The sequence below is a fragment of the Drosophila hydei genome, unplaced genomic scaffold (genome assembly GCF_003285905.1).
Source record: "Drosophila hydei strain 15085-1641.00,03,60 unplaced genomic scaffold, DhydRS2 tig00000060-arrow-pilon, whole genome shotgun sequence".
Lineage (NCBI taxonomy): Eukaryota > Metazoa > Arthropoda > Insecta > Diptera > Drosophilidae > Drosophila > Drosophila hydei.
Genome location: NW_022045656.1, coordinates 3,629,812 through 3,642,555, shown reverse-complemented (window position 1 = coordinate 3,642,555; position 12,744 = coordinate 3,629,812). Strand labels below are relative to the sequence as shown.

Sequence of the window (12,744 nt, the reverse complement as noted above, 5' to 3'; positions counted from 1 at the left end):
GCCAAAAGCCACGTAAACTCTGGTCCCAGACATGGAGCGCGGCCATGTTGCACCTAATGACCAATTTCCACCAAAAACTTTAAGAGTAAAATTCAGCAGGAAAAGCTGTCAACTTGTTCTTGAATAGAAATTCATTTTTAAATATTTTTACATTTGAATTTGCTTCATATTTCGAGCTTCCACAAATTTTGAAATTCTTTTTCTGCACAGTCTATGATATCTATAAATTTTATATAGTCACGTGTCAAGCGTTGCCAGACGGTCAAAGAAAATGGGAAAAATCTGAAGAGTGGCTGGGGCGAGCTGAGTGCAAGCGTTTTGATTTGCATATTTTAGAGGCAACCCCCTCAGTTTGTTTTTATAGTCGTTTGTTGTTGTTATTTGATTTTGAAGTGAACCAACGCCACGTGAAAATCGAATGGTTGGTAGAGGGGGAGGCGTGGCCCTCGAACCGCGACTTTGCCAACATTTCAAATTTGATTTGATGGGCACGTGTGGCAGATTTTCACTTAAGTAAGTGCGGGCGTGGCACTCTAAATCGAAAATACTTATTGGAAAAATAGAATAAATAACGAAAGAAATTAAGCTTGAATTGAGAAATTACTACGTTTTTGTCAAATATGGATTGGCTAATTCCTTATTGTAGTTCAATGAGACACGAAAGTCTCTAAATAAAATTAGAATTTATTAAATATTTTTAGTAAATGCTTATGCTTAAGAAGACTGAATCAAAAGTCTGATAGATAAATAAACTAAACTTTTTATAAATAAAATATTTATTAATAAATAATTTAATCATACAAATAAATAATAACTTAACCATCGCACTTAGCGGCTTATAATAAACTCTAACAAAATAGATTTTAATTGAAATGTATTATCAATTTAGTTATCAAGATAAAAGATTATATTCAAATCTGAAAAAAATGTTACGTTTTAAAATGTATAAGGCTTCCTATGTTTTTATTGAACCTACATTTTTAAAATTATATCAAAAGAATATGCTTTAAAAAATATATAATAAGACTTATTCGATGGATTTATTAATATTACATTATTAGAGTTAGCCAACTTATTTCTATATTCAGATGAATAACATACATATACATACAAATTTTTTAAAGATTTAATTGATAAATGTCTACAGCTTTAAATGATCTCCCTAACAACTGCATATATCATAATCGAAGACAGAAGAAACAGATTTAAACTCTCCGGAAAGGAATTCACAGTCTCATTAACGCCATCCAGTCTTTAGCAATAGGTAAAAAAAGATGATAATAAAATGCGATAATCAGCTTCAGTTTCCATGTTGAGCCAATGCGCTCTCTCCACAATTATTTTTGTTCTTTTTGACTGTTTTTTCGTAATAGTTTCTGCTAGCCAACACTCATCGCCATTTTAGCCAATGTGGCGGGCTCACATAAAATTATGCAAATCCCAAATCAGCTGCCACTCGTAATGCAAAACAAAAACCCATTGCGCCTATGCCACAGCCTCCTCCCCTACCCCTAGCATACCGAGTATATTGAAAATGTTAATAGTAAGCTCAAAGTTGGGCGAGGACAGGGGCTGGCGCCATCTAGCGGCTGTCACTCAAACTTTAGCCGCGCACAAATCCAATTGATTTCAACCAATTTCTCAAACTCCGCGCTGCAGCTACAGAGGAATACGTGCCCGGTCGGAAATAAAGAGAAGACGAAAAATAGCATAAAATCAATTGAAAAACTTTTGCTCACGCCCCCACGCCCTTTTCTATGTACACACTCGAGATATCGCATGAGTGACAAAGAAATGAGGATAAGTAAAGAGAAAATAAAAAAACAGCAGAAATTGTGGGCTAAATCCGATGGCAGCTTGCAGGACTCCCATTGGCCAGGACATTGAATCCAGCTCTCAACTGGAGCTGGGCACCCAAATGTACATCCTTAACACATGGCCATGGATTGACAATGGAGTGGCCATCTCTCTCCCACTTTCTCTCTCGTATTCCGTCTCGCTCGCGTTCAATATATATATGTATAAGAAAGGACTCTATGTACGTATCGAACGAAGGATTCTCAGCAACAATAAGCGCAAATGTAACAAATAAAATGCAAAAGATGCGAAATAAAAAATGACATTCGGATACAAATCGAATAGAGTCCACACAGAGATAGGACGCGATGCGATGCGCTACGATGCGATGCGATAGGATAGCAAGAAAGGAGCACGAGGAGCAGAAGAGGAGCAGCAGGCAATGGGGAGTAAAAAATTTACCATCGCTTGGGAATTGAATTGAATATTTAATGGCAGCCAACTGCTGCCTGGGCTCCCAGGCAGCTTTCGCCGAGAGAGGCAGGGCAAGGGGAGCTGGTGGATGGGGTTACACGCTCTCTTGTGTGTGTTTGTGTGTGTGTGGTTAGATGCCATCAAATGTGCGCTCACTTTGAATGGCTGTCGCTTTGACAACTAAGTTTTAAGCTTCTCCCTTCTCTTTTCATCTCATCCTCTCTTTCTCGCTGCTGCTGCTGCCCTTTCTTCATGTAAATATTTTTATTATATTTCTTTGGCCCTCGAGAGCAGCCAATGCCAGAGTTGTTTTTTCCTTATTTCCTATGTGAAAAAATGTGTGGGCTATCGAATTTTCTGTGCACACAATTGGCATTCGACTGGGCGGGAATATATTTGAAGGGCCTTAATTGAAAGCCAATGTACAGATAGACAATTTGGCATCATTGCTATATAATATAATGGTTATATGAAGTATAGAGCTGGGAATTTAGAATAAGCACTGAAGCGCTTTTATTTTATATTTAGTTTAATTAAAAAGTTTAAAGAGTTTTAAAAGAGTTCTTTCCGATCGAATGACACTTACGGAACATGCAATTAATTAATGTTATTATTGTGAGTGAATCGCATCGATCGACAGATCAACCTTAAGTCAACCTTTTAATTAGTGAAAACCATAAAAAACCTATCTTATAGTAAATCAGCCTCCAAGATCGATGTGAAATGCTTTTCAGCAGTCTCCAATTGCTATCAATAAACCCATTTAATAGACCTATTAAAAGCAGAAATTACTTTCATTAACTGTTGCAATCAGCGGCTCTTCCTCTTTTACTCAATTTCAATCAGCAGAGTCTTTGTTCGAGGTATGAAACGTCACCTAATAACAATTACCTTTCCCCTGGCTGCAATTCACTGACCTAAACACCTAATTGGGCTAAAATCTGCGCTAAATGAGCAGCGAGCCCTTTCACCAACTGGCAGCAGCTGGTCATACTACTCCTCATCCTCCCCTCGCTCGGCTAGCACTTGTTGGCTATTCTAATGCAAATTTTCATTTCTTCCTCTTTTTTTTTTGGCAAATGTTTATCAATATTTCCTGGTTGCCTTGGCACAACAATCGGCTGTTGTTGTTGTTGTTGTTGTTGTTCGGGTTGCAACCCACAAATCCCATCACTAAATCAACAGCTACAACCACAACAACCCACCCTCGAAAGAGAAAGACAGTTGGAAAATTGGCAAAGGCTGAATAGAAAATTTTTGCAAGCCGAAAATCAGATTGTGTAAAGTCGAGTTAAGTATCCTTTATGGGGTTCGTTGAGCCAGCGACAGGATATGGCCAACATGTTTGTCTAATACTTGTTACACACACAGACACACACACACACCCTTGTACACCCCCTCATTGCTGCTGATTATGTAATGGGCCGGCACTTGATGATTGTTCTGCGGCAGCATGAAATTGATGTTTTTGCCAATTTCGCAATTGAATTGCAATCAATGCGATGACGTGAAATGGAACACCCCAAACCCTAGGGGTAGCTCGCTGCTCACTTGGGGTGAAAGTCTTTGCCAAAAATTATGAAAGTGAAAGCCAAACTAAATTAGGGTAAAGCCGATTTTTCGCAAAGCCTCCACGACAATGGCCGCGCACCACTAGAGCTGGGGGTTGGCTCTTTAAGGCGGGGGGCTGCAGCGTTTAGTTTATTGGCTGCCCTGCGTGCAGAGGGCAACGTTTTGTTTGTCTCTCTGTGTCAGGTTTGTTGTTGTGTTGTGTTCAGCGGGTGTACAAGTTGCGTGTCATAAATATGCCCAGCATAAATTTGCAAGCCGCCTTTGCCTGCGCACCACCAGGGGCGGGAGTGGGTTGGGCAGCATGCGGCGCCTGTCAACGCAATTGGGCTCAATGCCTGGCTATTTAAACGTAGGTTATAAAGGGAATTGTGTTGCGTGTATCTCAGAGGTATTATTATCTGATTGTCATACAATCTGGCTGCCCAAAAAGAAGCCGAGGTGAAGACGAAGGCGATGGCAGTCTCGATTGAGGCGGGGCGGGGGCTATTAGAAGTGTCATTCCAGCTGATGAGCTAACTAGCAGCTGAAAGCGTATGGAAGTTCGTCTTGAGTTAAGCTTAAAGGCATTCGAGTAAATATTCATATATTAAAAGTAATTGAAACTAATTTAAAAATTATGAGAACAGATGGCCAAGGTATTTAGCTAATATCTATGTAAGATATTGGAGTAATTGATTTGAAAATTCCTAGCTAGGAAGGAAGTTCAGCCTAACTGGTAAAGTAGTATGAAGAGAGCCTAGATCATTTGGCAGCTGCTAGAGTAATTGGTTAGAAAGGGAGTTTGCAAGCTAAACATATGTAGAGGAATTATCGAGCTCAGTTAGGAGAATTGCTCTAAAAGCAGCAATACCGAAGTTGATGACTACATATTGAAGTTAGTTTTGATAAGTAAAGTTCCTTCCTTCCTACCTTTCTTCTCCCTCTGTCTCCACATTCGAATAGGACTTATGTTAACCTTTATCAAATTCTGAAACTTAGCTTCTATTATGAAGATAATCTAAGGCATAAATATTTAAACTATATACTTAGGTAGGCATATACCACACGTATTTTAATCTAGCACTCGCTTAAAACTTCCTTAAACCCATTCACATTGGTCAGCGCTACACTCAAATTCATATTTGTACATATTTGTTTGGTAGATAAGCAAAAATATTACACGCTCCAGAACGTGACCAATGCAAATGCATATGAACTGAGCTGGAGACCAAGTGGAATGGGAAATGCGAATGCGAATGCGAATGGGAATGGGAATGGGAAAGGGAAAAGAAGTCAACTCAATTGAACTTTGTAACCCGACGTGTTGCTTCTGCAAGCGCCTGCCGCAACGGCCCAAGCAGCACTTGCGACTTGCCACAGTCGCTGCCTTGCCTCATGTAGATCATCTGGTCAAAGCAACAACTACTCCAACAACAGCAAAAATAAGTGCAGACAATGCCCAGGACTAAACATCGCGTGTGTATCGCATTCTGTGCATCAGCTGCCCCGCACGCCCTCTTTCCCTCCACCAGATCGGTCACGTAGTAAAACAAACATTTTTATAAGAATACGAGAATACGAGACTACATATAGCCAAACTATATGGACAGCAGCTCGCCTCTGTCGGACAAAACAGCTCATAATGGATGATAATCGTTTATTTCAGCGAGCGCCAGCCTAGCTGCCCAGTCCAGGTGGGAGAGGAAGAGGCAGAGGGAAATGGGAAGTAGGCAGTACCTGGAAACTGAGTGAGTTTTTGGCAATGCCTGGCTACATGACGAGAGACTCTTGTAGCGCCACATGATCACCTTGTTGCTGTAGTTGTAGCTGTAGCTGTAGCTGTCGGTCGTCTGATCGTGTTCTGGCTTTCGCTGGGTGTGTGTGGGAAGCGCGTCAATATGATCTTCCAGCCGCCACCTTCCATCCACAATTGCCTGCAATTGCACTCCTGCCGTGCGCTGTGCCCAACTGTTCCGCAACTGATATTTGATTTGTTTCTTATATTGCCAGCGAGTTTGATCATGTTGCGATTGCCTCCACAGTCTGATGGACTCGTGTATGGAAGTAATTCAATATGTAAATTGCAAAATAATCAAGAATTAGACACGCTGTTGTTTGGGCCAAAGAAAGGGTATATCAAAGAAACGAAGGAAGCAATTGTTTTGAAGAATATATTGGATGAAGTCTAGAGGAGAGTGACTGAAAGGCAGCGAATGCTTAGCTTTTTGGTGTTGGGTAGAGCAGAGCCTGAGAATAAGGCGAGTCTGGACGGAAAGGACAGGCTTAAAGGTAAGCAACTCATACGATATACTTAGGATATGGCAAACTACTCTATAATAGCTATTAGAGCACATGAAGAGAAACTAATGAATTAACTTTTAGATAATCCAATAGGATATCATAAAAATCCATCAACCCAAGCTCAGAAAGAGTTAAACTTTTTATAGGAAATTGTAATTGAATAATTGAAATGTGACAAGTCGTTCTTATTACCGTAGTAATCTGAAGGCATATTGTGGAATGAAGTATATCCGATCATTTAGCATATAGAAGTTCAACGAGAGTTGTTAAAAAGCTAAGTGAAGTGTGAGCTGAGCTCTTTTAGATGACCTACTCATGCACCATGTATTCGCAGGTCAAGACTTCTAACCCAATCAATGGACCACAACATTGCCCTTCGTTTGACCCACATATCACACCTCAAAAATACCTAAAGCTGACTCGCCCCTTCAGGATTAGACAGCTCTTAGTGGCCTCTTTTTGCTGCAGCCAGCGAGTGCTCAACAAGTCGTGCAACAAAAGGCAACAGCAGCTACTGAGATTGCCACACGTTCCTGGGGCCACTGGCCCTTGCAGCTCAGTCGCTCTCGTCCTGCCTCTCCTTTATTTATTATTAGCCGCTGCTTTGCTCGTCGAGCCGTGGCCAATGTTCAAAATCAAATGCCAAAAATAATGCAATAAAAATTTCTTGCAAAATATTTCGTACCACTTATGCAGAAGACAACGCAATTTTTATTGCCGGCCAACCCCTCGGCAAGGACTCTCTGGCGTTTCCTTTGCTTTGCCATTTTTTTACTTCAACTTCAATTTTAACTTTTTTATCCTTAAAGTAAGCATTTCCGCTGTATTTTTTTTTGTATTCAAAAGGCAATTGACTCGTCTAGCTGCCGCCTTTCCGGCTGCTTAATTTAATGGCCCTGCTGATTTCTTGGCCATAGCTTTAACTTCTGTTCTCTGCTTGGCTTTCCGACCTGGGTCAAGCTGCTAATAAGCCACGACCGAACCCGCCTGCAACTGCTTTAATTGATTTTCAGCTGCTATTAAAAAATAAATAAATAAATAAACCAAAACAAACGAAAACAGAAAACAGAAAACAACAATAAATTCGAGTAGCCCTTGGTCGGTAACCCTTTGCTCAACCCCTTACTGAAAGCGGGCTTCCATTCGACACCCTTGTACACAGTTTTTATGTATTTAACCATTATTGTTGTTGCTGCTGCTGCTGAAACTGACCTTTGCCGCCGACTCGTTGCCCATTCATTTGTTCGTGCGGTCAGTCGGACGGCGGTTGTCGTTTGTTGCTTGTTGGTTGTCGCCCTCGTCGCAGTCAGTCGCAGTCATCCGTCTCATTCTCATTCTTAATTTGCAGTCGTCATGGACATTGAGTGACCTTTGCTTGTCAACCGTCAGCCCCGCACTTTATACCTCTCTCTCCCTCTCTCTCTGTCTCTTTCATTGCCTCTTCTCAGTTTTACTTTAATCGCATTTCGTGCTGTGGGTCAATTCCTGATTAAGTTGTAATTTGTAGCGCTAATTATTTCATAACTGCAGTAAGGGTGTCAAGTGTTAAAGGGCACAGTTGAATTTCTTACAGGCTTCGACAGAGTAAATTTGTTGGAATTATAAAATGCCTTATAAAATAGATATATACGTACCCTCTTCTATGTTCTACTATTCTACTAGTTACTCTTTGCATTGTGCGTCTAGCTATATGTTATTTGAGTTGATTTCTTACCTCTTTGGTTAGAGGACCTTTACGACTAGACGGGCGCTGAGTAACCTCGACAGAGTAAAAAAGTTAAATTTAAATGAGGCTTTTACTCAATGTAGCCTACGCATTTCTAACCAAAAGCATTCCAGAATAATTCTAGCTACGATTCTCGCTCAATTTACGATCTTACAAGGTCAATTTTTTTGTAGCATTGCGAATAAAGTGTAGCGCTAAGCGTGGCCCCAAACGTCCATGCAAAAATGCCGCATTAAAATGCCACAGGTGGGGCCGAGAAGGGGTTAAAGGGGGTCAACTGGTGACGGTCTGCTCCAGTCGCATGTCTGCCATGCAGCCACAATTTGCTCGAAACGTGCAGCGGACGTCTGTAAAACGATTACAGCGTATAATGTTGCCTGATCTAAATGCCGCGACCTCCACGCTCTACAGAGAGAGAGAGCGAGAGAGAGCGATCTGGCAACACATGCCAGACACAACTGGCCAGATCAACGAGTTCAGGGTGCGAGTCCCAGCTGAATGTGTGCCATATGTCCGTGTGTATTTGAGTCCGCATCTCAATCTCTTTCTTTGGCTGTACCTGCATCTGCAGCAAGCCACATCTTCATCCACAATGCAATTGCACTTGATTATGCTTATGAACAGCCTCGCAAATTTTTAATAACTCGTGAAAACACACGGATCGTGACAAAAGTGGAATTTAGTGCATGCGGCCAAGCACGGAATATGCGTGAAGTAAAAAAGAAGCGAGAGAAGCAAGCGAAGATTGAGATGGCGTCTAACAAAAGGACTGAGTGTTGAGACTAGAGAGCAGAAGACTTGCGATATTATAATATATAAGATATAAGACTCCACGTGAAACTAGTTTTTCACAGTATTTAACATAATTTTGAACAAGTTTCAATTTTTAAATATAATTGTTCATATAATTATAAGCTGTTATATTATTTTATTATTTATTAAAATTCAAATTTCTATTGTTATTAGAAAGTTTCATTCCGTTTAAGCTCCTCCAACATATTGCAAATCTCAGCTAAGATTCTTACAGAATGTTCTACATGTCATTTACATACGTCTGCTGCAAGTTTCAGCAGCACACGATACACCCACCCAGCCACACACAACCGCGCAGACACACCCACGCACAGTCACCCACAACAACAACAAGATAAATGACAGCAATTGACTTCATTAGCAGTAAATGTCAAATGCTCAACGCGATTTCGTTGCCTATGTGAGCCTCGTGTTATGTGTGTTTAGAACAACAAATAAAACACGACTCAAACAGCCCCCACAGCACGCCCCCGGGCAGCTAAGCAACCCCTCGCAAAAAAAATGGAGAGAAGGAAAGAAATCCGTATTGCGCAATTTCTTCTTGTGGAAAAATTTGCATACGCATTTTGCTTGCATCGTTTGGCAGGCAGTGGAAGAGGGTTGAGGGGGTGGTTGGGATGGGGGTACTGGGTTCTGGCGAAGTGGTCGCAGTGACTCCATTACGACTACGGCGCCGATACACACTTACACACAATGAAACCATCAAAATCCAATGAAATAAAATAAAATTCCAATAAAAACATTTTGGCAAAAGGCAAACGACCAAGGGATAAGGGGAGAAACCTTTCTTCCTTGTTGACATGCGGTGAAAGTGTGCGAAAATGTTTGCAAGTGTGTATGTATGTGTGTGTGTGTGTGTGTTGGTGTGTGTGCAGCCAACCAAAAGCTGTGCACACACCCAGCACCCTCATCGACTGGGAAACTGTCCCTTTTTTTGGCAGACGTGTGCCTGGGATTTGCAAATTTTTTCGCAATGTCGTGGAAAAGCCACTGGAAAAACAGTTTTTCCTTGGCTTTGGTGTTTGCGCTTGGACCTTGTTAGTGGTTTCTGCCAGGCGAATTGCTAAACTGTCAAATGCGTGAAATGTCAACATGTCAAGGCAACAAAGGAAGCCGCTGAAGTGGGGGCCATTGACAAAGGAGGAGGAGTTAAAGACTTCTGATTGGACGGAAATGCAATTGATACTGTTGAGGGACGTCTGGAATTGGAGAAGAAGGAATTTCATATAGTGTTTGAATATTTAAGTGTATAATGAACAAGGAAAAGAGCTTCCTCCTCCCAGCTAATATGTTTCAAATTAAATGCAAATATTATAAAAAGAGTTTATATTTTTATCTTCAGGAAAATAGTAACTGCAGAAACATACGAAATACTCTAAATACATATGTATATATATTCCTACTTCAATTCCATATCTTTTGCGGCCCTTAGCTTATTTCAGACTACACCAAGGAATTCAGGTTAACGAACTAAAATTGAAAGTTAACGCTGTCGGCACCAAGGAAACTAGGGGAATTGCAAACTATTCAATCTAAATACATTTATATATAATTATAATTAGCTGCCAGTTGGCTGGCAATCGCAAAGTGAATTAATCCATTTGCTACGCCTTCTCGTCGCAATTACCTGACAATTATCTGGAGCTGAAGATCGCGTCAAGTGCTGGTTGACAGCATCCGCGTTTATTCATGGAAAATAAACCCATTCCGTTCTAGTTTGGCATTCCCTAAGCCGCAAAACCCGTTTGTGTGTGGCACCTACGCATACGCTGGCCGGGCTATAAAAGCGTTCGGTTAATTGGCCAAAAGCATCAGTCGCTGACAAAGCAACAAACTAAACAAACAATCAACATGCAAGTAAGTTGTGACTCGACAGTTGCTCCAGATTTTGTGGTTTAACTTTTCGATCTTTTCCCTGCTGCAGTTCCTCATCTGCTTGGCTCTCTGCGTGGCTGTGGCTCAGGCCGGTTACCTGGCTTCACCTGTTGCCACTTATGCTGCTGCTCCAGTTACCACCTATGCTGCAGCTGCTCCATTGGCAACATACTCCGCTGCTGCTCCATTGGCAACCTACTCCGCTGCTGCCCCTGTGGCCTACGCCGCTGCAGCTCCTTTGGCTACCTACACCCGTGCTGCTGCTCCTGTTACCACCTACGCCGCTGCAGCTCCTGTGGCTACCTACACCCGTGCTGCTGCTCCTGTGACAGCCTACTCCGCCGCTGTGCCCGCTGCCTACTCCGCCTACTCTGCTTCTGTATATGGCGCTCCAGCCTACACAGCGCCAGTGGCCACCTATGCTGCTTCGCCCTATGCAGCACCCATCTCTACCTATGCTGCTCCAGCCGTCCTCAGCCCCTTCCTGAAGAAGAAGTAAATGCTAAACTTTCCGTTTCAACTGTAAACTGTTCCGACTTTAAATATTTGCATCAATTAATAAACTTTTAAAACCGAAATTGATTTTTATATTTTATTGTTCAATTCAATTTTTTAGTTAAGCTTGGCTCTTTTAAAGAGACTCCGCTGTAATTGGTCTACAATATTTATTTTTTAATTTTATAAGCTGAGCAACCAGATACAGTGGTAATTGTCTAAGCAAACAATGTCATTTGGCAGTCATTTAAGACATTGTATTAATATTTTAAAAGTTTCACTAGCTCTTAAGCTACAGTGAAAGCAATCTAAGCAAAAGCAACTGTCATATAAAACACTTTACATTTTATAATCTATATTTATTTTCAACTCAGCCTTAAATACAAAAAAAAAAAGAATTTTATAACAATTTCATGGGCTTGAACAACTGGCTAAGATGAGTCAGAATTTTTAGAATACATATGTATATATTAATCAATAATATATTAATGATTTTCTGCAAGAGAATTGCTTGTCTTCATCCTCGATTGTCCACATTGGAAAGTTTCTACTGTACTGGACGTTCTGTGTTGGAGTTCCAAAGCGCGTGGGCGTCAAATGGCCAATCACACGGATTAATTGCCTGGCGATAAGAAATGTTTTGGAAACTAACAGCAGCAGCATTCACAGTCGAAGCTCCCAGCTCCCAGCTCCCAGATCCCAGCTGCCAGCTCTGAAGTGTGGCCTCCTCTTCTGCGAAGCTGGCGAACGCGCGTGCTCAAATAAATCATTTGGCAGACACGGCGCAGGCAGCCGGAGGGAGAGACACTCGGTTGGCCTGCGCCCAATCCATGGCGATCGCATTTCAAGTGCAAAAGTGCCGCAAGTGGCAAAACAGCAAAAGGTGACTGCCACAACAATTGTGGGTGTAACGAATTCGCCGTCAAATCGCGAACAAATCGCAAACGAAAAGCGAACGCACAGAACCAGAACCAGAGCCAGAATCCGTACTCGAACCAGATCCAAACAAATCCCAGCTTTGCGATCGTATGTGCTATGAGAGAGGCAGCAATTGCTTCTCACATAGCCAAAGTGAAAGCCAGCCACTCAGGGGGCGAAGGGAAGTGAGGAGTTGCCAGGTATTACAATTTAGACACCGGAAAACAATGAAATTGACAGCGCCTGAGCTTTGGGCGATCATCTGCGCAGCCATTTAGTGGATATTTGTTGAGAATTCTTTGCGGCGCTGTCTTATTATCAATCTTGAAGTGGGCAGTGTTAGAGCAACAGGGTTGCCAGGGTGCTAAAATATGAGAATAATTTAGCAAAATTAAACTGAACAGGTAGAACAGAGGTAGAAGTCTGGAATAGATGGAAACAGTATTGGAAAACAGACAAGGTGAAGTAGACATAATTGAAGGATGAAATTGATGGACAACGGACTTAACAAACTAATTGAATTGAATTGAATATCAAACGGCGATGAGCCTGAACTGATATAAGTTGTGGGAGAGCGAATAGACCCCAAGAGTTATCAAACTGAAGTTTAAATAAATAGAAGTGACATAATTTCCATATATCTAACGAATGAAATTAATAATTCATTATTTAAAATACTTTTGAATGGATTCCTAATTGTTTGCTCATGTCACAGATATACAAATATAAAACAACTTCGAGGTAGGTATTTCATATTAGAATCTAATTATAGTATTAGAAGTATTCATAGTAGA

The 12,744-nt window shown here is 41.3% G+C and overlaps 1 protein-coding gene across 1 annotated transcript; it reads left to right on the top strand.

Annotated features, from left to right (window-relative positions):
- Positions 1-10,487: 10,487 nt before the first annotated feature.
- LOC111594115 (larval/pupal cuticle protein H1C) lies at positions 10,488-11,108 on the top strand. Its single transcript, XM_023307277.2, has 2 exons — positions 10,488-10,519; positions 10,587-11,108. The coding sequence occupies exons 1-2, from the start codon at positions 10,514-10,516 to the stop codon at positions 11,034-11,036; spliced, it is 456 nt and encodes a 151-aa protein (XP_023163045.2). The 5' UTR covers positions 10,488-10,513; the 3' UTR covers positions 11,037-11,108.
- The last annotated feature ends 1,636 nt before the right edge of the window (positions 11,109-12,744 follow it).